The sequence below is a fragment of the Pleurodeles waltl genome, chromosome 5, assembly GCF_031143425.1.
Source record: "Pleurodeles waltl isolate 20211129_DDA chromosome 5, aPleWal1.hap1.20221129, whole genome shotgun sequence".
In the NCBI taxonomy this organism is placed as follows: domain Eukaryota; kingdom Metazoa; phylum Chordata; class Amphibia; order Caudata; family Salamandridae; genus Pleurodeles; species Pleurodeles waltl.
In genome coordinates, this window is record NC_090444.1 from 1,186,637,559 (window position 1) to 1,186,664,958 (window position 27,400).

Consider the following 27,400-nt stretch of genomic DNA (forward strand, 5'->3'; position numbering starts at 1 on the left):
AAAACATTTATCATTTGCACGTCACCAAATAAAGTGTTCTGACTTTTTTTCATCCTATTAAAATATTTTTTCGTCACACTTAAGTACAAAAAATGGTCTTTCACATCTACTAAAATATTTTTGAAATGTTTGTAAAGTTGACTTAGTTATGTAAATTCTGTGTGTTAGGGAAAACCTGATACCAATTCACATAGGTCAGACAGTTCACCTTACAAAATCCTGAGACTCTGCAGTCACAAGGAAAAGTATGTGCATTGCAAGAAGACATTTGACCCCTGTCTCTGAACACAGAGAAAATGTGACAAGAATAAGATTTAAAAGCATCTTACTTGTTAATTCAGTTTCTTATTGAACAGAACACTTGTTCTTTCTCCACTAGCCAGAAGGTTCGAGTGGGATCTAAAAATAGCTCGACCTCATAAAATAAAACTGGTGAGTAGATTTTTAGAGCCCTGATTAGTGTATTGTGCTATACCTCCACTTTATAAGTAATAGTACCAGGACCCCTGTAATGATGCAATTGTGTGGCCATGGTGTTTTTCACATAATTTTAGATTTGCAGCATTTGCTACATAATTCATCATCTGCTGCATAATCTGCAGATTTTAACAAAAACATTGTTTCTACGGCAAACGGTTCAAAAGTTACTAAAATGCAGTGAAACATGTTGCAGCACAGTGCAAGGCCCTTTTCAAAGGTTGACTGGTCACCTTCATGTTGCGTATTTCAATATTTTGGAATTAAACTGGTACTCAAGAGGTGCAAGTAATGCCCAGACAGAGTTAACAAGTGCAAACGAGCATTTGCAATGCAATAGGTCTTGCATTTGCTTGAGTTTGAGCTATTTGCATTGTAAATTCATAACTTGACTTTTCTTGACAAATAAATTGGTCAACCCTGCCTCACAATTTTGTCTTTTCCTGCCATATAATTCCAGTGGCCCTGCATATAACTAAAGCACTTCCATTTACCTTCTTCCTCTATCAGTAGTAAAAAATGAAAATGTTGCCATTTAGTATCCTAATTTAAATCTGCCATGCTAATTCTAATAGAATACCACTTTCACCATCCCACCGTCAGAGTTGCTGGCTGGCTAACACAACTCCCAAAAAAAGACACACGTCAGCCACAGAGGAGAAATAAATTAGAGGGATCACACAAACATATCAAGAGTGTTCAAACATTCATATGTTATAAGGATGTTAAGTTGGCCTGAATCATGGTCACAATTGTAATAAGGATATATTATTAAAGTATATACAATTATCATATAAACCTTTATCAGAAATACACTTTTGGAATTAGACTGTAATGCTCAAAACAGCCCTTAGAGGGCACCATAACAAAAATATAATTTGTAAGAAACATGGTCATGTAACCATATTGTTAGCCCCTCAAGGGCATAACCCTATGAAAAAATGTAACCAATTACTCAGCCCATAGAGGGTGTTTATTTGCAGGCCTACTGAAATGATATCATTAACAATGCCTTTACAACAAAACTTCTCCCAGCTGTAAAACAAACATTCTAGCCATGAGATAGCTGAAAAGACACTGAGTGGTGGGAGGGGTTATTATTATGGGGTCCCCACTAACCTAGTTTGGGGACCTATAGATGATGTAGACAGAGAGAGTGTTTTGAAGGTGGTCCCATTGTCCTAGGACCACCACAGGCTCAGTTATGAGCAAAAATGTTTTGTAAAAGTAATGCCCTACAAAGCATTATGGGGTGAGTTTTCATGCTGCGAATATTATAGTATGTTGACTGTAATGCTCAGAACAGCCCCTAGAGGACACCACAATAAAAATAGCATTTGAAAGAAACATGGTCATGTAACCATACAGTAAGCCCTTAGAGACGATAACCACCTGAAAAAAGAATGGGAGAAAGTTATGCAGTATATCCATATATGTAGTCCCTCGAGGGCGTAGTGCATTACACATTTTCAAGGCTAACAGGCCTATTGCAATGATATTACAAACAAGGCCCATAAAACATAACTTCTCGCAGCTGTAAAACAAAAGTTCCAGCCGTGAAAGAGCTTAAAAAGATCATGAATGATGGTAGGGGTTATTATTTTGGAGTCCCCACTAGCATAGTGTGGGGTCACAGAGACAGAAAGATAACGTTATTGTGAATGTTTCGCTGGTGGTCCCATTGTCCTAGGACCATCACAGGCTAAGTGATGAGCCAAATGTTTTGTAAAAATAATGGTCTGCAAGGCATTATGGGGCGAGTTCCTGATACACTCACCACTAGCAAACTGGAATATGGCAACGCACTCTAAGCCGGCATTACCAAGAAACTCCAATCAAGACTTCAAAGAATACAGAATGCAGCAGCCAGACTCCTCCTGGACATCCCTCGACACAGCCACATCTCCTTCCACCTCAGAAACCTACTCTGACTCCCCGTCAACAAGCGCATCACGTACAAACTCCTGATCCACACATACAAGGCAATAAACAACATAGGACCGGCATACCTCAACCACTGCCTCGCCTTCTACGTACCCAACAGACATCTCTGTTCTTCCCAGCTCGCCCTTGCTGCCGTTCCCAAGATCAGCAAAAAGCACAGCAGGAGAAAGATCCTTCTCCTACCTCGCAGTCCGGACATGAACACGCTACCTCTCAAGCTCAGGAAGACCGCATCACTGAGCAGTTCAGGAAGGACCTCAAGACCTGGCTCTTCGATTGAGCAGCACGCACACAAACAGCACCTTGAGTCCCTACAGGTGATTAGCCGTGCTTTAAAAATCACTGATTGATTGATTGATTGAGTGCAGTGAATATTGTAGTATCAGCTCTCCCGCTGTTCCGGGAGAGCCACTTTCGCTTTGAGGGTTTCTGTTTTACGTAAACAATTTACCAATTTCAAGTGTTTTGAGGGGAGAGTCACAAGAAATGACTCTGATTAGGTAACTGTGAACAATGTGACTAGGGCTCCAATACCGCTGATTGATTTCAAGCTATGAGCGTAGTGGCAGCTATGCAGCACGAAGGGAAGAGACAAAAGAAAAAAATAGTTTGCTCACGCTGAAGTATATCAGCAATCGTGCAATAATCCAGGTAACAGAGGCAGTCTGCAAGGTGTGACAAAAACAGCCTCAAGGCGGGAAAAATGTAAAGCATTTATCAATGACATCAAGTGATTTTTAAAAGGTAAGCCCAGGAACGAATTAAAGTGATAGGTGTGAGATGGGAGTGGTTAAAAACCCACAATACTCACAACAGGTCAAAGCGCTTGTGCGCTCGACCTAAAAATGACAAAATAATGAAGTAATACTATCACCAAATGTGCCATATTATACTGCATAATTTGCCTCCCCACCCCCATAATTTACTCAACCTTGCCACATATAATTTGGCCCTCCTCTGGCGTATAATTCCTGTGGCCCAGAATATTACAAATACAGCAATAACATATTTATCATTGGCCCACGGGAGATACGTGGAATGTTTGTAAAACTAGTCAATAAAACAATGTGCACGTATTTGAAATTTGTTTTGATAACTGTGCTTCTAAAGCATGCATTTTTATTTTATTTACATAGCTTTGCATTTGGCTTCTAAGTCATTTGACAGTGTTATGTGTGTTCTAAGGTAACAGACACTGCCGTTACGATGTGGGGTTTTACAACGGTAATTTGTATCGAACTTCAAATACACATTAAATTGCCTTCCGCTTTTTTGCGGTCTATGAACAGATTTTCTAGTAAGACTTTTGGCCACAGGACATACCAGGAATCAGGCACCGTACACAAAGTGCAGTCACTGCTCTTTAAGAGGCATGTAGAATAGCTTGGAAGGAAATGCTTCACATGCTAAATGATTTAAGCCAGACTTATCAACATTTAATAATATGGCCCACATTCAATTTGTGATGTGTATATTATATATAGGTATATGTTATATATGTGTATCTATCATTTGTACATGCGCACACATATGTACATATACACATGTGTGTGTGTATATATATATATATATATATATATATATATATATATATATATATATATATATATATGTATGCACACACACACATATACATATATAGTTATAATAGTTATGAATCAATAGAACACATAAAATTGCTATTGAGAACGTAGAGAGAGAGTACAAACATACCATTTTGCAAACCCATCCACAATTGCTTGTGCTGATTTTTCTGCATCTCATTGATGACTTGACTTTTGTGCTTTAAGGCGTCTGCTTCCTTTATCGAAGACATGAAATGGGACTCAATGGCTTCCTTGGAAGGACAATGGAGAAGGTCTTTTTCAGGAAAATTCTAGAAGAAATTGCCATCAAAGGCAGGAGTTAAAACAGGAAATCACAACATCTATATCGAAACATGTAGAACAATTTAAGGTTTGACAATATAGCATATAAAGCAGAACCCTTTAGCAGTTTGTGGGAAAAGAGCCTGTTCTACATAAGTATTAATTCAAATCAAGAACATTTACCTCAACAGCAGAAAATTCACACTGTGACCATTAAGGAGCAAGGAATTTAAATGTAAAGTATCGCCTATTTCTTTAGCCTTGGGTCTCAAAGTGTGTCTGCCATTTGCATGTTGATGCACACAGGCGTCATTCTCATTTAGTTTCTTCCAACATCACAATAGCTCTTGGCCATTGTTGTTAAGGAGAGGGATTCCCTGACTGCTGTTATGCTTTATCAATGATGTTATTCATTTTGACCAGTAGGTATTTCCATTACTATAAGCTGTACAACTGTTTTTATTTTTAGGACAACGTCCCACCCTTTGGAAGGGCCATCTTTTGCATTCCTTTCTCTACATTTGTCGACATCTGTGGGTTATTATTTTGACGTCCTCTTTAATTCTACTTGAACACTTGCTCTCTGACAAGGAGGGGAGGTGTAAAGTTCTGTGGCCTAGAGACTATCTTGAGCAGGCGCAAACAATTATGTGACCTCCCTCAGGCCAAGGGAAGGAAGGGAATGGTCTCAGACCACTTAGGATGAATGATCACGGCAGACTGCTTCTACTCTTCGAAAAGTTCGAGACTCAGAGAGGACTGTAGAGAGTAGAGAGTAGTGACAGCACAGCAATCTCCTCAGAAGACAGAGACATTTTTCAGGGAGGAGGGCTACGTTAGATCTATTTTGACAGATGCTAGTTTCACCCTCTACTTTGAGGCCTCCGTTCCAGTTTGGTTCAGGAGCCTTTTTGATTTGAAGCAAAGACATGCAGCTCTAAACTCCCTAATGGCTATGGGCGACACGGATCCAACACTGGCAAATATTTAATGAGTGATGAGGGCACTAACACTGCTCTTGGCTTTACTTGCCTAATCTGTGTAGGAACATCTCAGGAATTCTGACATCAAAGCATCGACAGACAGACGTGACATGCCTCTGTCTAATGTTCTCTAGCATTTGCTACCTTTCACAGAACTGGATACTTTGTTTTTTCAGAATTTATGCGGAAAATCCACCCAAAACCATACACCACTTTCAATAATACACCTCATTACTGGGGCTGGTAGTCTGAGCTACTGCATGAATGAGCTTTAACGTGTGCCAATGAGGCACACATCAGAGTCCAGCACACAGAGAGTACCGTCCCAAACAATGATCTCCTCAGTGGGAAAGGTGACTGGTAAACACCAACACTAAAGAAACATCGCTGCAGATAATCACCATTTTTCCTTCTTCAGCACTGCATCGTTGCTCGATTCATATTTTCGGAATTACAAACCTATGGTTACCTTGGAAGGAGGGTATATGGGATTTTATCAAAACAATGCCTTGAGCAGTGCTTAATTTGTGCTTGTTGTGTCCGGTGCAGAGCACCGGCACTTATTTTTGAGGGCCGGGGCTTATTTGTCTGCCTCAAGCATTTACTGCGAGCAAAAGACACAAATGGGAAAGACGGAGGAAGATAAAAACGAAAAAGCGTCACAATGGAGAAAGCAGAAAGCTGCAACAGTGAGCTGAAGGGGCAGAGGGTGCCTTTAAATGGACTGAAGAGGCCCGAGAAGGCTTCAGAATTACTATGCCTCAGTATTCCCTGTTCACGCATTGATTTACAGCAGCCATGTGTTTAAGGGAAGGGCTTTGAGCACCGACACCTTCTTATTTACAAATTAAGCACCGTCCTTGAGCCAGTCCCACTTGTGCCTCAGCTCTTGTGGCAATATTAATATACTATAGTTTTCTGATTAACAAACATTGTTCTAAATATAATTTTTAATAATGGTTGCTCAGCGCATTTTGTACATAGTTGGCTCATGCTTTCCCTGACACCTGTTTATCCCTTGCTGTTGTGTTTCTTGTGCATTGCTCATTTATTCTCAAGCCCCATAAACTCTGTAGACCCTGCAGGTCCCCTTTTCATTTGAGCCTTATCTGTACATTGATGATCTCCCAACTGATTGCGGTTAGCTGTTTCGTTCTATGCAGCTGGCCCCATGCTTCCCATATGGATTTTTTTGTACCACTTCCTCGCGCACCGGCACTCTGGCATACTTCAGACGAGTAACGGCTTTACTATACATACCTCCTTTTAGTTTCTTTAACATTTGTTCCTCATTACGGTTTGAGATTCCATAGATTTCTTGCTAGTTAACTTAGTTGTTATATCCTATTTCTTTGAAAGTTTTGCTGGAATAAGCACATAAAGGCACATTTACTTGATAAGTGTTGAAACATGACTTCGTGTTTTTGGTCTCACAGCCGGGTTCTTCCCAGAATCAACAGCGTCTTCTCCGCTGCTGTTGTGCCCAGGATGAGCATGGACTTTATTCTTTTGGACATAGTTAGGGATCTGGGAAGTGCGTGGGTCACATTAGTGAAATAATGCGGCGGTGTTTGTTTGTTTGTTTGTTTCAGGGAGAGACCCACGAATGCTACGTTCTCTTCCTTTATGCCTCTAGCAACTTCATCTCATTGTTCATATTGGAGGATACAGCTTCATATGGGAGGATACAGCTTCATATGGGAGGGTGCAGCGACTGGGAAGCAGACATCACCACTACACTAAGGTAGGAAACTGCAGGACAAAAAGAATGGACTGTCCTCTATGGACAGTACATGCAACAAAAGGCTGTACGGATAGGGCTGGATGTGATGGAGGGATGCTGCGGTCACCAAGGTGTGGATGCACTTATTCTCTGGCCAGGGAACCCGGTCTTCAGGTCTTCAATGGATTGTGCTTTTATAGTCTAGGCCCTTGCATCATGGAAGCAACTGGTTTGATACAGGCCTTCATGGTCACCAAAGTCGATCTTTGGATTGAGGTCTGGTAACCCCAGATAAGCTTGCTTGCAAGATTTGGGCCTCAGAGACCAATCCATTGAAGAACTATCCATCTTTGATGGTCTACAAACATGAACAGGCCGGGAATTAAGTTTAGACCAGCAACTGGATTAGGACAGGCAGCGCGGACTGGTAAAAGGGGCATATGCTTATGGCCGATAAAACCTGCAGCCAGATCCAAGAGGGGCTTGGATAGTTTGATTAATTTCTGACCCAGTTATACCTTGTCCAATGGGTCAGAGGCATCTGATCTATCCACTTTGGAATCCACACAAAGTGCTGGACAGTCAGCGAAGAATCCACAGTGGTCTGAGTCCTCACGAGAAAAGGTGAATGTACCATGAGACACACTTGAAAGCCCTGCCCCCATGCCAGTCAAATCAGCAAAACTCCTTCAAGAGCAGATGGACAGAGAAAGTGGTAGCATTACATACTATTTGGTGCTGTGTGCCTCCATAGTCAAGGTGAGATTGTAAGGAACGGAGCTGCTGAATGTTGTTTGGTGCAACAGTGGTCAGTGCCTCTAAGCGTTTTCTCTTCTTTTTACAACTTGTGACCCAGAGAGACTGCTGGTTTTCCCAAACTACGAGAGATCTGCCTCCTGCTCTACTTCTTGCACTGAGAATCTGTATACGCTTTCTTGATGGCACTCACCCTTCCTACTGTTATCACAAAAGCACAAAACAAGTGATAAATTCAATGCCTGATTTATTATCAGCCCCTGGTAATTGCTCTGGGATGCATCCCGGTACATTGTTTTTTTGCCCACCATGCCACCTTAGATTAGATTAGATCCAGCCATATGCAAATTAGCCTTGGTCCAGCTCCAATGGAACAGTCCAGCCCAAACTGCAAAGCTAGGTCCTCTCTGAACCAGTCTTGGGTTGCCCGGGTTCAAGCTCAGAGAGGACCTGAGTCATGGCAGTTTGGGCTAGACTAGTCTAATCTGAGGTGATATGGTGGACAAAAAAACGATTAACTGGAATGCTGCCCGAGTAATTACCAGTAGCTGAGATTAAATCAAATATTTCATCCACCATATTTTTTGTATTTCTCAGTGTGCCACCCCAAGTGCAATGGGTATGCCCAGATACGGGTCCTGTACTCACTGTGTCACTGGAACCAAGCGGCACTCGATTGAAGAGGCCAAAGTAAACCGAAATCAGTCTTGGGTTGCTTGTGTTCCAGTTCAGAGAGGACCTAGCATGTCGGTTTGGGCTGACCTTTTCCTACTAATTTCCACATGACTGGGCCTAATCTGGAAGGGTGGGCAAAAACAGGACAGACTGGGATTTGGTTCTGAGTAATTACCAGTGGCTGAGACTAATTCAAGCATTCCATCCATTATTTTTTCGCATTTCTCAAGGAGGGTAACTGCCGTCACATCCAGGTGAGGTAGTTGGCAGAGACACATCCTCAAAAGTTTATAGCAGTAGCAGCTGGGGACCCCCCAAGCCTACACAAGGATCTGGGCTCAACTCAATGGTGAAAGAGAATCGCTCAATTACATTGTTTCGTGCTGGTGGGAAACAATCCTAATCAGATGATTTCGCCTTCACTGGAGTTACAGGTAGCACTTGCATGGTCAGTGTGGGTGAACTCCAAGTGAGAGGGCCGGAGGAGGGATCGCGGAGTAGGAGGGGATGTGCTTGCTACCTCCGCAGTAGAAAGGTTAAAAAAATTAGAAGATGCATTTATATTTCGTTCTTTCTGACAGAGAAAAAAAGTCTGGACAGGAAAAAGCAGAAATCGCAATCACCACGTTTTTCTATTCTATCTGGAAAGGAGGGGCATGGAAGTAAAGCTGCTAGGTGAGGGATTGAAAGCTAACACACATGCACAAGTGTTGGCTGTATCCTCCATTATCTCTATGACAGTCATTAAGTGTCCCCATTAGTAAAGCAATCTGAAGCCTTTAGGGAGGAGATGTGACCTACTGGCTAGAGCTGCCGGCTTTGAAACCTGGGAACTTGGGTTCAAAACCCATCTTTGGTGTTTGACTCAACAATGCACGATTCTGGGCAAATCACTTAGGGGGTGATTCTAACCCTGGCGGTCGGTGTTAAAGCGGCGGCCAACCCGCCAACAGGCTGGCGGTAAAAAAAATGGGATTCTGAGCCTGGCGGGAACCGCCAACACAGACAGCCACCTTAACACTCCGACCGCCACGGCGGTACAAACAAACAGCGCGGCGGTCACCGCCAACAGACAGGCGGGAGACAATGTACCGCCCACACTATTCCAACTCACCAATACGCCACCTTTTCCGGGGCGGGAGCACCGCCGATAAAAACACGGCGGAAACAGACTACGGACGGGAAAACGCTCACCACTACGCACTCCAGGAGGAAGGAGGACAGCATGGAACCCGAATTAAACATCCTACCTGCTCTCGTCTACCTTCTCATCTACCACGAGTACGAAGTCCGGCGCAGACGACAACGGTGAGTACTGCACCTACGACACACGGGAGGGGGAGGACGAAAGGTCACGGGCACACACATATGCGACCCCCCCCAACTATGTACTCACCAATGCAGAGCACCAAGTCACAGTGACACCACCCAAACACCCCTGAAAAATGCCAGGACGTAATCATATTTGGAATAAATATTTATGTACCAAAAAGCTCCAGAAAATTAGAGTACAACCATGAAAGATATCCACAACAAAACTAATGACATACACATCAGTGTATAACTGAAGTAACAAGTCCTGCACATCCTACGAATTCAGCATGTCCGTGGGCCAAAGTCTTGAGAAACAAGGGCAAAGCCCACACAGGAGACCTGAGTCCTTTGGAGAGAACACTGCAGGGGCATCAGATGTAAAAACTACAGGCACCTCAGGGGGAAGGGAAGGGGGGGGCACCACAGCCACATGAGTCCACGACGCCAGATCCACGAGGATCCACCATGCCCACTGGACCATCCTGGGGAGTGCAAAGCCACAGTCTCTCAATGTCTCTACAGTGGGTGGGCTGCCCACTGGACCATCCTGGGGAGTGCAAAGCCACAGTCTCTCAATGTCTCTACAGTGGGTGGGCTGCCCACTGGACCATCCTGGGGAGTGCAAAGCCACAGTCTCTCAAGTCTCTACAGTGGGTGGGCTGCCCACTGGACCATCCTGGGGAGTGCAAAGCCACAGTCTCTCAATGTCTCTACAGTGGGTGGGCTGCCCACTGGACCATCCTGGGGAGTGCAAAGCCACAGTCTCTCAATGTCTCTACAGTGGGTGGGCTGCCCACTGGACCATCCTGGGGAGTGCAAAGCCACAGTCTCTCAATGTCTCTACAGTGGGTGGGCTGCCCACTGGACCATCCTGGGGAGTGCAAAGCCACAGTCTCTCAATGTCTCTACAGTGGGTGGGCTACCCACTGGACCATCCTGGGGAGTGCAAAGCCACAGTCCATCAGGTGGATGACAGTCTCCACTGGTCAAGGAGGAGGCATGGTGGGCACAGTGAACCATAAACGGTGCTTGAGACGGCGGTGCCCAGCGGAGCGGTGCTTGAGACGGCGGTGCCCAGCGGAGCGGTGCTTGAGACGGCGGTGCCCAGCGGAGCGGTGCTTGAGAGGAAGGGCCCAGCGGAGCGGTGCTTGAGAGGAAGGGCCCAGCGGAGCGGTGCTTGAGAGGAAGGGCCCAGCGGAGCGGTGCTTGAGAGGAAGGGCCCAGCGGAGCGGTGCTTGAGACGGCGGGGCCCAGCGGAGCGGTGCTTGAGACGGCGGGGCCCAGCGGAGCGGTGCCTCAGAGGAAGGGCCCAGCGGAGCGGTGCCTCAGAGGAAGGGCCCAGCGGAGCGGTGCCTCAGAGGAAGGGCCCAGCGGAGCGGTGCTTGAGAGGAAGGGCCCAGCGGAGCGGTGCTTGAGAGGAAGGGCCCAGCGGAGCGGTGCTTGAGAGGAAGGGCCCAGCGGAGCGGTGCTTGAGAGGAAGGGCCCAGCGGAGCGGTGCTTGAGACGGCGGGGCCCAGCGGAGCGGTGCTTGAGACGGCGGGGCCCAGCGGAGCGGTGCTTGAGAGGAAGGGCCCAGCGGAGCGGTGCTTGAGACGGCGGGGCCCAGCGGAGCGGTGCTTGAGAGGAAGGGCCCAGCGGAGCGGTGCCTCAGAGGAAGGGCCCAGCGGAGCGGTGCTTGAGAGGAAGGGCCCAGCGGAGCGGTGCTTGAGACGGCGGGGCCCAGCGGAGCGGTGCTTGAGACGGCGGGGCCCAGCGGAGCGGTGCTTGAGACGGCGGGGCCCTGTTCAGCGGTGCTCTTCTCCACGGCGGGGCCCTGTTCAGCGGTGCTCTTCTCCACGGCGGGGCCCTGTTCAGCGGTGCTCTTCTCCACGGCGGGGCCCTGTTCAGCGGTGCTCTTCTGCACCGCGGGCCCTGTTCAGCGGTGCTCTTCTCCACGGCGGGGCCCTGTTCAGCGGTGCTCTTCTGCACCGCGGGCCCTGTTCAGCGGTGCTCTTCTACACGGCGGGGCCCTGTTCAGCGGTGCTCTTCTGCACCGCGGGCCCTGTTCAGCGGTGCTCTTCTCCACGGCGGGGCCCTGTTCAGCGGTGCTCTTCTGCACCGCGGGCCCTGTTCAGCGGTGCTCTTCTGCACCGCGGGCCCTGTTCAGCGGTGCTCTTCTCCACGGCGGGGCCCTGTTCAGCGGTGCTCTTCTCCACGGCGGGGCCCTGTTCAGCGGTGCTCTTCTGCACCGCGGGCCCTGTTCAGCGGTGCTCTTCTCCACGGCGGGGCCCTGTTCAGCGGTGCTCTTCTGCACCGCGGGCCCTGTTCAGCGGTGCTCTTCTCCACGGCGGGGCCCTGTTCAGCGGTGCTCTTCTCCACGGCGGGGCCCTGTTCAGCGGTGCTCTTCTCCACGGCGGGGCCCTGTTCAGCGGTGCTCTTCTCCACGGCGGGGCCCTGTTCAGCGGTGCTCATCCAGCAGGTCAAGGGAGCCAGACCTGGCCTCGACTCCCTGCTCAGTCGCCCTCGGACCGTGACGTTTCTGGACCCTTCGGGGACGGACTCCTGGCCTCCTTAGTGTCCTCCTTCCCAGCTGGGATGTGGCATGTGGGGTCCACCTTCTCCGCGCTCCTGCTGGCCTTCCGCTCCTTTGATGGGGCTCTCGGGCCCTTGCCTCCCCTAGATGGTGTCGGGGGTGAAGTGGCCGCACATTGCTCCTTGGGGGCAGCCCTGTCGGTCCTCGCACGGCGGTCCTTGGTTTTGCGGGTCCTCTTGCCGGGGGGGGGCTGGACGTGTCCTTGCTGCTGATCAATGTGTCACTGCTGGCAAAGGGTGGGCTCCAGAACCCAGGCACAACAGTGACACCCGAAGCTGGGCTGGTGGTGGCTGCGGTGCTCTTGGGACTCTTTGAAGATGGATGGGGGAGGTCATCGGGGGGAAAGAGGTTAAGGTTAGCCAGGAAAAGCTTTTTAGGGCCAAGGTAAAGGGTAGGAGAAGTGGAGATGGAAGTGGAGGTAGAGGAGGTGGTTGTAGGAGAGTCAGGTGTGCTGTCATTGGGTGAAGGTGCTGGTGCTGTAGGCTGTCGTGAGGTGGATGGCTGTTGGGTGGGTGGCTGCCTGCGTTTGTGTGTCTTGGAAGAGGGGGTGACAGACACAGTGGGAGAGGACACAGGGGACGTGTACATGGCAGTGGGGGTGGTGACTGCACGAGTGTGGACTGTACTGGAGGGTGAGGTGGTGATGGAAGCACTGGCTGATGTTGGGGTGCATGCAGGTGTGAGTGTAGACGTCACAGGGAGGGAGGAGGGAGACGAGGAGGAGGGGGACACAGGGGTGGCAGTGGCTGTTGGCATGTCTGCATCTGGGTGTTGCTCGGGTGAGTGTTTGCGGGATCTGTGGTGCTTGTGTTTGGATGAGCTGCTCTTGGGTGTTGAGGTGTGTGCAGGCTGGTCTGATGGTGTGGATGGGATAGGCTGAGGAACAGGAGACAGAGACAGGCTGGAGGCAGTCAGAAGAGGGAGGCTGGAAACAGGGACAATGGCTGCCGTCAGTGCTGAGGCCAGAGCAGTGAACGCTCGTTGATGGGCAGCCTGACCCGAATGAATGCCCTCCAGGTACGCATTGCTCTGTTGCACCTCCCTTTGCACACCCTGGATGGCATTCAAAAGGGTCGTCTGCCCAACAATGAGCGTCCTTACCAGGTCAATGAGCTCCGCACTGAGGGCAGCAGGGGCAACAGGGGCAGGGGCTGAGGTGCCTGGGGCGAAGGAGACGCGCGTCTTCCTGGGCGAACCGGCAAGGAGCGAAGACTGAGGGGCTGCTGGGAGGGCGGGGCTGGTGCGCTGGGTGGCGGCTGTACCTGTAGAGGCGGGGGGCACGGATGTTGCCGCCACCCCTAGGGAGCTCCCATCCGAGGACGTGTCGCTTTCGCTGCTCTCACCAGCGGTCCCCGTCGTGGTGCTCCCCTCGCCCTCCGGATCACTGGTGCCCTCGGTGTCTGTTCCTGGGCCCACCGGGGCCTTGTGTCCTGCAGCTCCCTCGTGCTCCGATGCCATATCTCCTCCGCCTGATGATGCTAATGCACACATGCACAAGAAGATGAAGAGAAAGGGTGGGGGGAGAAAAAAGAAGACCAGGTTGAGTGCATGCAATGTCAACACCGTTGGCGGAGAGGACAGACACAGGTGCCTAATGCACTAAGCCGCGCATTCGGGGTACACTACTCAGTACTACTGACTAAGACAACAGGCCAAGAGACGTCAAACGCGCACATGGGAGATGCTGGACCTTCAATGGCTGTACTTGTCACCCTACAGAGGTGGGGGCCGGGGGCACAGGGCCATGCCTAAGGGAGAGGACTACACTACAGAAAGCGCCCTGGCCTAATGTCACCCACAGCCCTCCTCCCCCACCCAGACGCCTCCACTGCGCAGAAAGATAGGAGAATGTGCTGATACTCACCCCCTTGTGTCTGCTGTGATGTCTTAAAGCGCCCATCCAATTCAGGGTAGGCCACCGCCAGGATCCGGGACATCAGGGGGGTCATGGTGCGACTGGCACCCCTCCTAGGTTGGGAGGCCATCCCCAGCAGTGTTTCTGCGGTCTTCCTTGTTCCGCGGCGGATGTCCTCCCACCTCTTGCGGCAGTGGGTGCCCCGTCTGTTGTGGACCCCCAAGGTCCGGACTTCCTTGGCGATGGCACGCCAAATCTCGATCTTCTGATGGGCGCTGACCTATTAGACATGTACAGGGTGGAAAGGAGGAAATCATCAATGACCTGCATGTTAGATGTAATTGGCCCCCACCCACCCACTTTGCCATATGGCACATGCTCTCATCTGTCGGGCGTTGCACTCCTCATTCGCCCCCCACCCCACCAACTTACATCCACCCCAATCCACACAGGCATAGCCCATTCCATTAGCACCCGGTGTACTCACTTGTTGGTCTGGAGGACCGTAGAGTAGCGCATACTGGGGGAGGACCCCATCCACGAGCTTCTCCAACTCTTCAGACGTGAAGGCAGGGGCCCTTTCCCCAGGCGCAGCAGCCATTGTATCTTCCAGACCGAGGTCACAGCAGCACTTGCAGTATAGGTCCTCTCCTGTGGATGATCAGGTCTCGAGTGATTAAGCAGATAGAAAATGGCGGTCACGCCCGCGGCGGTGCGTACCGCGACCGCCGGCGCACTTCGTCATTGGCTCCTGAAACCCATAGGCTTCAATGTTAACCAATGCGGCTTTGCGCCGCGGTCTTCGACCGCCTACCGCCACGGTGTGCCCCGCCAGCGCATTGACCTCACATCCCATTGTCCCACTTCACAGGTCAGGCAGCCGTCATTTCAAGGGCCCACATGGCTTAATTTTGACTGCGACACACAGGCCTAGGCCTTGCATTGCCACACATACACGCCTTTCAACCCATTGCCATTCTTTAACTGTGCAAGCTGTCTGTACGTACCTGTGGTTTGCCTGACTCTGTGCTCCATGTTGTCCTTCCTAGGCACCGTCCGCTGGGACTTGCGATGAGAAGGAGGAATCCTCGCGTGTACCGACCGCTGGTGGACCTGTCGACAATGGAAGAACGCCATATAATACTTCGATACAGACTTGACCGTGCCACTATCCATGAACTGTGTGCCCAGCTGGAGCCAGCCCTGATGTCCCCCATCCGCCAACCCACAGGGATTCCCCCTCTGGTGCAGGTTTTGTCAGTCCTCCATTTTTTGGCCAGTGGGTCATTCCAGACCACAGTGGCCATGTCATCTGGAATGTCTCAGCCTATGTTTTCTAAGATTTTGAGCAGAGTGTTGTCTGCCCTGATGAAACTCATGCGGAGCTACATCATTTTCCCAGAGGAGGGTGACTTGCCTACAGTGAAGGGTGATTTCTATGCCCTTGGACATATCCCCAACATCATTGGTGCCATTGATGGGACCCATGTGGCTTTGGTACCCCCAAAAGACGATGAGCAGGTGTACCGAAACAGAAAGAATTATCATTCGATGAATGTCCAGGTGGTCTGTTTGGCTGACCAGTACATCTCCCATGTAAATGCCAAGTTCCCAGGGTCAGTGCATGACGCGTATGTGATGCGAAATAGCAGCATCCCCTATGTGATGGAGCAGCTACAGAGACAACGTGTGTGGCTAATAGGTGACTCTGGTTACCCCAACCTGCCGTGGCTACTGACCCCAGTAAGGAATCCCCGGACAAGGGCAGAGGAACGCTACAATGAGGCCCATGGGCGTACTAGGAGGGTGATTGAGCGAACCTTTGGCCTCCTGAAGGCCAGGTTTAGGTGCCTGCATATGACAGGTGGATCCCTAATGTACTCACCAAAGAAGGTGTGCCATATCATCGTGGCGTGCTGTATGCTTCACAACCTGGCTTTGCGACGCCAGGTGCCTTTCCTGCAGGAGGATGGTCCAGATGGTGGTGTTGTAGAAGCCGTGGAGCCTGTGGAGAGTGAAGAGGAGGAAGACTCAGAGGACGACACAGACAATAGGGACAGAGTGATACAACAGTATTTCCAGTAACACCCAGGTAAGAATCACCCACGCCATTTCACAATTGCTTATAGCCTCCTGCATCTGTACTTTCTGTAGTTCCCCACAGATGTTTGTCATTGATTTTTGCCTTTCCCTTCCCTTCTCAGTGCTGTCTGACTCAGTACCTGACTTCTGCTTGGTTCGCCCATGAAATACAGCGTATTGACATTGGTATGTTGTCATGACTAATTGACAGAACAGAAATCGAACAGTAATATGTAATACATTTGTCAATAATACAGCATGACTCAAAACAGATTTGTGTGCAAAATGTGATTTATTTACAGTGCTAGATATCGGTACATGTGATTCTTTAGGGTGATGGGTGGGGGTGGAGGAATATCCATGGCAGAGTCCAGTTCTCAGTCTCACAGGTGCATTGTCCTTTTGCCTGTGGAAGGATGGAGCATAGGCAGTTCATGGTTGGACAGGGTGGCAATGTGGGACAGTGGGAAGACTTGAGGGGGTATGTCCTGCAGGCGGGGGTCTTGACATCCTACTCTGTCTTTTTCTTTGGTCTCAGGCTCCTCTTACGGGGTGGTTGTTCTTCAGCAGGAGGTGGGATTCTGGGGGGCTGTCGAGGTGTTGGGACCTCCTGTCCACTAGCGCCGGCGGAGGTGGTAGGCTGTTCCTGGTCCGGGCTAGTGACAGGGGCCCTGTGTGGTGCACCATGGTCCCGCAACGCGTCCTCTATCCTGTGGAGGGCCAGGACGATGGTCCCCATTGCGGTCCCGATGATTCTCAGCTCCTCCCTGAAACCCATGTAGCGTTCCTCCTGCTGTGCCTGGATCTCAGTGAACCTGGCCAGTACCGTCGCCATCGTTTCTTGGGAGTGGTGGTATGCCCCCATGATGGTGGTGAGGGCCTCTTGGAGAGTGGGTTCCCTGGGCCTCTCCTCCCCCCCTGTCGCACAGCAGCCCTCCGAGCTGCCCGGTTTCCCCCGGCCTCTGTCCCCTGGACGGTGTGCCCGCCACCACTGCCCCCAGGTCCCTGTTGTTGTTGGGGTGTTGGGTTAGCCTGGGTGCCCTGTAGTGGCAGACACACCGCTGATTGAGCTGTCCTAGAGACAGAGGCATGGGCCCGCTGGGTGGGAGCTGTGCTGGTGTCGGCAGAGGGGGTCGGGTCTGGTGTGGCCTGTGGCTGCCTGAGGGGAACCGACTGCCCAGAGGTCCCCGATGGTCCGGGCTGGTCATCAGGTTCACTGTCGACAGAGCTGCTATCCTCAGTGTGGGCCTGTTCCGGTGGTGGGATGGACACTTCTGGACCCTCCTGGCTGGTGTGTTGTCGTTCGGGTCCTGCATGGGGTAAGAGAGTTTGGTTATTATTTCTGTGTGTGCAATAGCATGCGTGTTGTGGGTGCCCTTGTCCCCCAGTGCAGGCATTCCCTGGAGGGAGGTGTTGTGAGGGTATTTAGTGGGGGGGAGGGGTTGGTGCAGTGGTCATGCTTAGGTGATGGGTGCCCATGATTTGTGTTGGCATGCAGGAGTTGGTGTTGGGATGGGTGGGTTGTGCTGGTGAGACATTGTCAGGGAGGATGTGTGCTGGGGGTTTGGGGGTGAGGGTGGGGGTGTGGGTTGGCATGCTGGTGGGGTGGGGGGGATATAGTAGTTGAGATTGGACTTACCAGAGTCCATTCCTCCGGCTACTCCTGCGAGGCCCTGAGGATGCAGGATGGTCAAGACCTCTTGCTCCCACGATGTAAATTCGGGAGGGGTGGGTGGGGGTCCGCCGCCAGTCTTCTGGACCGCGATGTTGTGTCTGGAGACCATCGATCGGACCTTCCCCCCGTAGGTCGTTCCATCTTTTGCGGATGTCCTCCCTATTCCTGGGATGCTGTCCCACCGCGTTGACCCTGTCCACGATCCGCTGCCATAGCTCCGCCTTCCTGGCTATACTGGTGTGCTGCACCTGCGAGCCGAAGAGCTGGGGTTCCACTCTTAGGATTTCCTCCACCATGACCCGGAGTTCTTGGTCCGAAAAGCGTGGGTGCCTTTGGGGTGCCATGGGGTGGTGTGGGTGAGGTGTGGGGTGGTGTATGTGATGAGGAGTGTGTTGGTGAGTGGTGCTTTGTGCTACTATGTGGTGTGTGTGATGGTGTAGTGTGCCTCAGTGTGTCTTGCTATGGATTGTCTGCTGTGTCTCTCTCTCCTTCTCTCAGTAATTAGGGTCGCAGGGGTTTGTGGGTGATGTGGGTGTGTGTTTTATAGTTGGTTGATTGTGTGGGAGTGGTGTGTGTATGTGTATCAGGTGTGTGTATTTCAAATTGTCCAATGTGGCTGTGTTTTGGTGATGTGTGTATATTCTGACCGCGGCGGGGTGTACCGCCAATGAAATACCGCGTTTGAATGACCGCCGTGTGGATTCGTGGGTCGTAATGGCATGGGCGTATTTCTGTTGGCGTGACGGTGGAGGTTTGGTCATCTCCAGTTTATCGCTGCCCGCCGATGTGGCGGGCTGCAGTGGAGGACGGATTTTTGGAGGTTTGGCCGTTGTGGGTCAGAATGACCGTGGCGGTTGACCGCGGCCGCGGCGGTGTTATGGCGGTCTTATGACCGGCGGTAAGGGCATTTTACCGCCGAGGTCAGAATCACCCCCTTAATCTCCCCGTGCCTAAAAATGTGTAATTCATTTGTGAAATGTATTTGTGCAGCCCCCGCTTGTACGTAAGTACAAAGCTTCACAGCCCCCAGAGAAGGGTGAAAAAAAGTGCTCTTGGACAAAGTTGTAAAGAGGACAAAAAAGAACAGACCGTTATGAGTGGGGAGAGAAAGGGAAAGGGCAAGAAACAGAAACACTGATTTAAAGCAAATTAGGATGGGTATTTTTTCCACATCGTTAATTTTCACTTATCGTCTTTGCAGTCAACTGCAGGAATTGCAATTACTGATTCGTTATATTGTGCTTATTCTCCTGTTTCTTAAAGCAATTGTAACAAATGTTAGGGTTACCCAGTAATTCCAACTTAAATTAAATAATTTAATCAACTATGTAAGTATAAGATATGAACACCAGTGGCATAAGGGTTTGTGCAAAGTATTCTGTAGCAGGCTTCTTCATGCACAGAGCTTGCAATACTTAAGCATAGGAATATGGCACAGATGGGCCATATCCTCCGTATTGCGAATATATTTTTGGTCATTTCGTGTTCCTTGTGGGAAAACTTCAAAGTGAGGATGGACAATTCATGAATGTGTAGAATGCATTTTCACTAACCTGCTGTATAATGTACAGTATAAGGTACAGTGAATGGTCCAAGGGAATAGATGAAAGTGATTAAGAGAGTGAGTTCAATTGTTAGCTAGTAAACATGGCTAAAATAAGTTCTAGTTGAACAAAGTTTTATTTGTTGAAACATTTCAAGAAACTACCTTCAAATTGAAGGCTAGCTTGCTTGCTTGCTCAGTGACCTGGACACTTTTTGCCAACATTGCGCTTCTGGTTAAGGTATTCCACTGTGGTAGGTTATCTATGTCTAAAGCATCGCTGTATGGCAAATCATGTTACTGCTGTGCGATCACACGCTGTGGCTATGATTCAACTACGAAAATAGTGCTCAATAAAGGCTAGATCACTATTTTTGTGTTTGAGTTGTTACGTGCAACCTTAAGATCTCGGCACAGAGCAGACATGGCCACATCACCTGAATTGTTTCTGAAAGTATACAACTCTAACACACACTACACACCGTTCTACTGCCCATTAACATCAAGAGAAATGTAAGTTATCTTCCCAACATAGACAACATATCCCAAATTAAGAGGAAAGAAAATACTAAACTCTGTGAGGAGTATGTTTAGTTGAGGTACTGGCTGCAGAAGACGTTTTGTCAAATCGCAACACGCGGAAGCTTCGGGTGAAACAATAAAATGGATGCCCACCAACAATGCAGGACTTCAACACACTATTCAGCCATTCTGAACCTTAAAAAACAGATACCAGCCTCCGCTGAGGTGTTTGGTTGCTGTCAACACTTTAGACAGTCCCCCACCTGCCAGGAAAAAAGTCAAAACGCTGATGCTTTGAATAGAGGGAAGTTAAAATATGGTGGTGCTCTGCGCTTATAATGGGGAACAAAATACTGAGGTCCTGATTCACAAACTTCACTTTGTACTCTGTTTTGTAGTACTACAAAACGGACTACAAAGTGCTATTCATAAACTGCTTTGTATTAATTTAAATTTTTGAGTGTTTACTAATTTTTTTGTATTCACAAACAACAATTTTGAACTAATGTACACTTTTGTAGTAAGTCCCTACTTCATTACCTCTTTTTTCTATGAGAGGGTGTTGCAGTACCAGTGGTTGGCCATGTCTAGTGCTGGACTTATTAAAAAAGCTTAAGTTACTGCAAAAGTATAAGTTACAACAAAAGTGCCCACAAATAGTAAACTTACTCAAAAGTTTAAACTTACTCAAAAGTGTAAGTTACCTTTGTGAGTCAGGCCCAAAACACGTATTCACTACAATAAAATGTTTCCCCATTGCCAATGCTTTCAGACCAACAAGCCTGAAGAAACATAAAGCAGTGTCACTAATGCACGAGAAGCAGCAGCTTAAATCTGTCATAAAAAATGTTTCACACTTGCTTTTGTGAAAGTGTGGTGATATTGGCTCAATTTATTGCGTTACCTTAAAGTGTACGGTGATGTTCCAAGGAAGAGCTGTATTTGAGGCGTGCAGGTCAAACAGTAAGCCTATGGGATAATGCCTAGAAGAGAAAGAGAAAAACAGTCAACTTTATTTTATTTCAATTGTAAATAAACTGGCAATAATGTAGGTGTGTACTGAATAAACACAAGAGGTTGCAATACAAAGAAATATTATTTCAAAGGAAACTCATTGTTTAGTTTAATCATTTTTATTGATACACCAGCAATAAGATAGCATATAAATAATGATGAACCTTTAACGCAGACTGTATAGGACATGAGTAAAAATAATTACCTTGTCACGATTTTCAATCTAAGAAACATGAAAATGTTCCCAGCTAAAAAATATGAACTACCTGTCCACTAAGGACAAGAGTAGTGGTACAGATTGCATGAATATGCAAAGGTATGATATGATCAAAAACTTGTTGCACAGTATGTTACTAATAGTGTATCAAACTCAGGTAGAATCTCTCATATGACCACCTCCTAGCAGGATCTCAGTATGACACAATTTATAATCACCCATAGTGGAGAAAGTGAAGAATGCCTCCTAGAAAACAAATGTGGGCTTGTGACTTAGGAGAACCGCAGTTGCGTGTGGCTCTGTATGTTTAGAAGTCCTTGGCCACAAATTGGTGGATAAATACCAGTACATTACCAACCATTTCATCCTAAATTTCACCAGGTGCCATAGCACAGCCATTGGAGACCAGTGTAATCAATTGCTTTTTTTTGTAGTCGGGTTGTGTCTCCTATGTTGCCTGTGACGAATCAGGGCAAACTATTGACACTCTGGCTCTTTCCAAGTCCACAATAATGGCTCTTCTTCCACTAAGGAAATCTTAGTGCGAAACCTGATTGCTTTTAGAACTTTCATCTGAGTGGAAGGAGAATTTCCAAGACCTCAGCATTGAAGAAGGTTCATAACTGGGGTCTCATGTCCTCGTGGATTGAGGTTGCCAGGGTCCTGAAGATTCTTACTTTATGCCTTTGATGTCCACATTGGCAAGGTGGGGATCTTCCCGCTCCTTCCCCGAGTGGGATTCATCTCAACACATGGTAGCTTGGAGTCATAAAAAAAAAGGCCTTTTTATTTCTCATAGGCTTACATTTGGGAGGTATCAGCAGATTGATTGGATAGATCCTATCCAAACCAGCTGGCATCTACAAAAGTAATCAAAATTAACTACAGAAGAGACCTCACAGGGGAGTGGAATTCCCATAGCCCTACACCCAGGACATATTGTTTGGTGTCAAGGACAACATGTTTTAATGTTTTTTTTGCCCTTGGGGCAAGTAAGCCCAACCTCCCCGCCCAGTACCACATTAAAGAGCAGGGAAGGAAATTGTCTGCAGTTGCGGTAGTATTTGTGTCTATATGTTTATGCTGTTTAAGCTTGTATTTTTCGTTTATTAATGCAGAGCCTTTTTTTTTTTTCTAAGTCATTTTTATTAAGTTTTTATAAAGATGTAAAAGTACAGCCATTTTAAATGTATGTCAACAACAAGGTACAATAATGGGGAGATGCAAAATTCTGAAGAGTACAACATTGTAGCTTTATAACAAGGGTTCAGGAGAAGAGGTAGGTGGAGATCGATTACATGAGTGAGTTATAGCGTTGGTAGACTAGTGATGTTTGTAGTGGTGAGCTGACATCTAGCAGTAAAAGTATTTTGTTAAACTGAGGATCCACTAACTTTTGGCTGTGGGAGCAGAGTGGATAAAGAGTAGAACAGATGATAGAGACAGGACAGTAGATACAGATGAGGGGTCTGCGGTTGGGATGGCGTATATGGAGGGGGGCAGGGGAAGGGTTGGGGTGGGATGATGGTGTAAATATGGAGGTGATTTAAGCACAAAACTGTCAAGCTTCAACAAGATTTTATCCTTCCTCCCATAGTTTGTTTTCAGATATGAGTTTAGAGAGCTATCTGCACCTCTGGTAAATTGTATCCATTTCCACTAAGTGTTGGGGAGAATTTAGATAAATCTCTTCATTCAGAAAGTATGGTTTTGAGACCTGAGACATGTATATCCCATGGTATGTAGTCTTCCCTCTGTAGTTTAAGGTTGGAGGAAGGATACCTGGTGTAACAGAGGCTGAGTTTGGAATCCAGATAATCTTTAGGATTTTTGAACCAGTTTTCCCTATGTAATCACAAAATGTTTTTGAGAAGGTGCAGTCTCGCAGCATGTGATTTCAGTCTCCTGGTGCTTTTCTGCAGCTCCAGGAGATGTCAGATTTGTGGAGGCTAAGTTTGCACAATTTAGTCAGGGTCCAGTGGGTCGTGTGAGCCATCCAGTACCTAGTTTGGGAAACTGATGGGATGATTTTCTTGTGGTTACGTTTGCCCAAGTGTGTGACCAATTTAGTGGTGTCTTTTGCGAATGATCAGAGGAACAAAGGGGTGATTCCCATTTGTTTTGTTTTGATTTGGTCAGAACAGAGCTAGTAGGGGATAGAAGGGAGTGTACAGTTATTTTATTGTATGACTGCAGGGTGGTGGGTAAGTCCACCATGGAGGTGCATTTGTGTCTAGAAATAGTTGCTTTGATTTTTAGGAAAAGGTAGAAGTCTATGGGCCTGATTACAACTTTGGAGGAGGTGTTAATCCGTCCCAAAAGTGGCGGTAAAGTGACGGATTTACAACCAGCCATATTACGAGTCCATTATATCCTATGGAACTTGTAATACGGCTGGTGGTGTATCCGTCACATCTGGGACGGATTAACACCTCCTCCAAAGTTGTAATCAGGCCCTCTGTCTTTTAGTTCAACATTTTGAGATGGGAAAGGTGCCTAAGTCTTTTATTAGTAGTATACCTTTATTCGCCTAGTCCTCTATAAAAACGTTTTTTCCGTCTATTTTTAGAAGTTCGTTGAGCCAAAAAAGGCAAACAGTGAGCACCACATTTTATTAGACTGCTTACTGTCTATCTTCCAGAGAGCTTGAACCGTGCAAATAAGTATGTTTGTAGAGTGGTCTGTTATTTTTTTTGTTACAACCAAGGAAGTAGGAGAGAGAGGCTTGGCCAGTGCTTTTTCGATTTAGAGCCACGATGAAGAGGTATAATGGGAGGGGGCAAGCCAAAGGCTTCCCTGTTTAGCTAGGAAGATGTGTATCATCTCCTAAAATTGGATACGTTTAGTCCTCCCACAGTTTTCAGTAGTCTCAGTTTCTTGAGGGAAATTCTTTTTTTTTTTTTTTTTTGGATTGCATAGGAATTCGGTAAGGATACTTTCTATCCTAGTAAAGAAATTGTCCGAGAGGTTTAAAGGAGACACACTAATGAGGAAAATGATAAGTGGTGAAATCATCATTTTGATGGATTCTATTCTCCCCTACCATGTAATGAATTTGGAGAACTAACTCTCTATGGAATCCTCAATTTTGTTTAAGATCACGCTCTCATTATAACTAATGGACTCTCTAAGGTTTGGGGAAAACTATAAACCTGGGTATTTTATTTTGTCTGGGGTTCCATTTAGGCCCGTGGTAACCTATAATGGCTTTGTTGCAGTATACATTAAGGGAGAGGACCTCGGTTTTATCCCTGTTAACGAAATATCTTGTGTCCTGAGCATAGTTGTTGATAGTTGACATAATATTAGCTAAGGCTACGTCTGCCTGAGAAGTAATGATGAGAATGTAATCCGCATATGCGGCTACTTTCTGAGGACTTGCCTTAAAGGGAATGCCTGGGATCTCCATATTTTCTCGGATTTGTATCAGGAGAGGGCTCTAGAGTGATTAAGAATAGCAAAGGCTAGGGGGGAGGCATCCCTGTCTGGCTCCTTGTTGGAGTGTAAATGTAATGGAGAGGCAGCCACTGATATTAATTCTGGCTCGTGGTTCTTGGTATAAGACAAGAATCATCTTGATTAAAGCAGGGCCTAAGTTGAAGCTAGTAAGAGTAGCATGTAAAAAAGGCCAGGACATCTTATCAAATGCCTTTTCCGCATCAAGTGCTATCACACATGAAGGGTGTTCCAGGTGTGGGTCTATTTCTAAAAAGTGACTGTCGGAGCCAAATCTACCTTTGATGAAACCTGTTTGGGAAGGGTGAATGATTTGGCCTAGGATGGGTTCTAATCTGAGCGTCAGAATTTTTGCATACATTTTACAGTCAATATTTATTAAGGCTATTGGGCGGTAATTTTTGGGGTTGGTTGGATCTTTCTTGTTCTTGAGAATGACGACTATTGTAGCTTCTGCGGCTGTACCTTGAATGTCGCCTGTACTGGAGAAGTGTGTATAAAGATCTTCTAATGGTGAGATTAAGGATGCAGATCATGTTTGATAGACGGAGGTTGGGAAGCCGTCTGGGCCTAGAGCTTTCTTAGTGTTTAGTTTTTCTTTATAGCAAGAAGGTTTCCAGCCGAGAGATAGTTTAGGCAGGCTTCATAAGTGGTGTCAGTCCCTTTGGTATACAGGCTATGATAGAATTTTTCGAATGTGGCAAGGATATCTTTCTCTCTTTTAAAGGGAATGCCCGCTCATTCATTATGAAGGTTATTCTCATTTTACGATCGGTTTGTTTTAGGTAGGAGGCTAGTATTCTGCCTGCCCTGTTACGGCCACCCAAATGAATGCCTTTGAGTCTTTGGAATAGTAGATGTGCTTTGTTATTTCAGATTTTGTTATACTCATATTTAAGTATAGTTAAATTGAATAGTTGTGACTTATCTCTAGATTGTTTGGGAGTGTGTTTTATTTGATTTTCTAGTTGGTCTAGTGTTGTATTATTGTGTTTATTTTTTCTTGCCATAAGTGTGATCATATGTCCCCGGAGAGTGGATTTTAGAGCGTCCCATACTATCTGAGGATTTGGGACTGAGTTTCTGTTTGTTTCAATAGAGTGATCAATTTCTTTCTTCATGGACTCTCTGAAGGAAGGGTCTTCAGTTAGAAGGTCATTCAACCTCCATATTTTTGATTTGGGGGTGGAGCTAGAAATGTTGTAGAGCATGTTGTAGAGATACAGTTGTCAACAGTTGTAAGAATGACATACTCCTTGATGATATGTAGTTTACAACATAAATTTCTGCTATTCAATGTGGATCAATGTTGCCCACCATTATTCAATATAACAGATGTTTCCGCGGTTACCAACCCATTCCTTCACATAGTCTCTTGCCAACTACCACTCGAGGATGTGCACCAAATAATATGCAGAAGGCGCTAACACTCCCCTTCTAACAAATTTAACTGAGCAACAAACTTATCCCAACAAACATGCCACTACTTAACATCTAACTGATTAACCAGCTAATCGACTACCAAAGATCAACCTCCTAATGATAGAAATGGAGAGCACACAGTTACCCTAATGATGTTCTTCATCTACAACACAGTCTATATTTTGCACGCTCTAATGTAATACAGTGTTTTACTTTATCTTTGACTATTGTAAACAGCGAGCTGCAAATAACAATTTACTTGGATCACACTCCACTAATCTGCCTCTATGTGAACATCCTTATAAAGCACCTGGTATCATATTCTATGACTATTTCTCAGTCTTAATAATATAATATACTAACTCTATCTACTTAGACAATCTGAGACCTACCCATAATAATTAAGGTAATATCTGAAGACCTATGGAGTATAGCATCTTGCTTCCCCAGATCTTCTAGAGACCACTAACAAATGCAAATTGTGACACTGACTTTCTCAACTGGCACAGTTGTCAATGGTAGTAAGATGGTTCTACTCTCAGATGATATGTACTCTCTATTGTAAATGTTTGCTATTCAGTGATGCTCAATGTTGTTCACCAATGTTGTCATTCAGGGTTACTAATGTTTCTGCGGTTACCAATCCATCCCTCCACATGGTCTCCTGCCAACTAGCACTCATGTCCCTATACACTCCATGCATCATCCTCTCTCATGCAACCACAGCAGAAACCTGCAGGCTGCCTGTTTCACCAACATAACTGAATGTCACTCAAATCCCCCACGCTTATTCATGCATTCAGAACCTTCTTAGAACCTATCAATGCACCACCTGAAGGGCACAGACTCAGGCTCCTGTTCTAGGGTCAATGTCTCCTGGCCCCCAAAGCCCACTCTCTGTTTAGATTTCCTTAGGTATCCTTTTAGGTAAACTGATTATAATACTCCAGTTATGCTATACATATTGTATCTCTGTTCTCTTTTCAGCCAGCTTCTTCCTTCCGCTCTTTCTTTTCATGCTAATGCTACACTCTATTACCTTCTTCTTCCATTCCCATACCTGGCCCCTCCTGTACCCACCCCATTTTAGCCCCCGTTCACCACACCCTCTACCCTCTCCTCAATTCCCACCCTCTCAAACAGGAAAAACGCATGTCACTCAGGTGACTTGAACAAATCGTTCTACCTATGCATAACCTAAAGATCCTATCCCTTAATGTCAAGCGACTGAACCATTACAACAAAACAACTAAAAATCCTATGCTACACCCACAAACTTAAGGGGGACCTTATATACCTACA

The 27,400-nt window shown here is 47.1% G+C and overlaps 1 protein-coding gene across 3 annotated transcripts in view; it reads right to left on the reverse strand.

Annotated features, from left to right (window-relative positions):
- The window catches only part of ATG5 (autophagy related 5), a 370,935-nt gene that overhangs the window by 231,303 nt on the left and 112,232 nt on the right, over nucleotides 1–27,400 (reverse strand). For all 3 annotated transcript variants that reach the window (XM_069235428.1, XM_069235426.1, XM_069235427.1), the window contains 2 exons: nucleotides 20,894–20,972; nucleotides 4,135–4,297 (listed from right to left, as the gene is read on the reverse strand). In XM_069235428.1, the coding sequence (XP_069091529.1) occupies nucleotides 4,135–4,297; nucleotides 20,894–20,972 (242 nt within the window). The remainder of the gene's footprint in view (nucleotides 1–4,134; nucleotides 4,298–20,893; nucleotides 20,973–27,400) is intronic.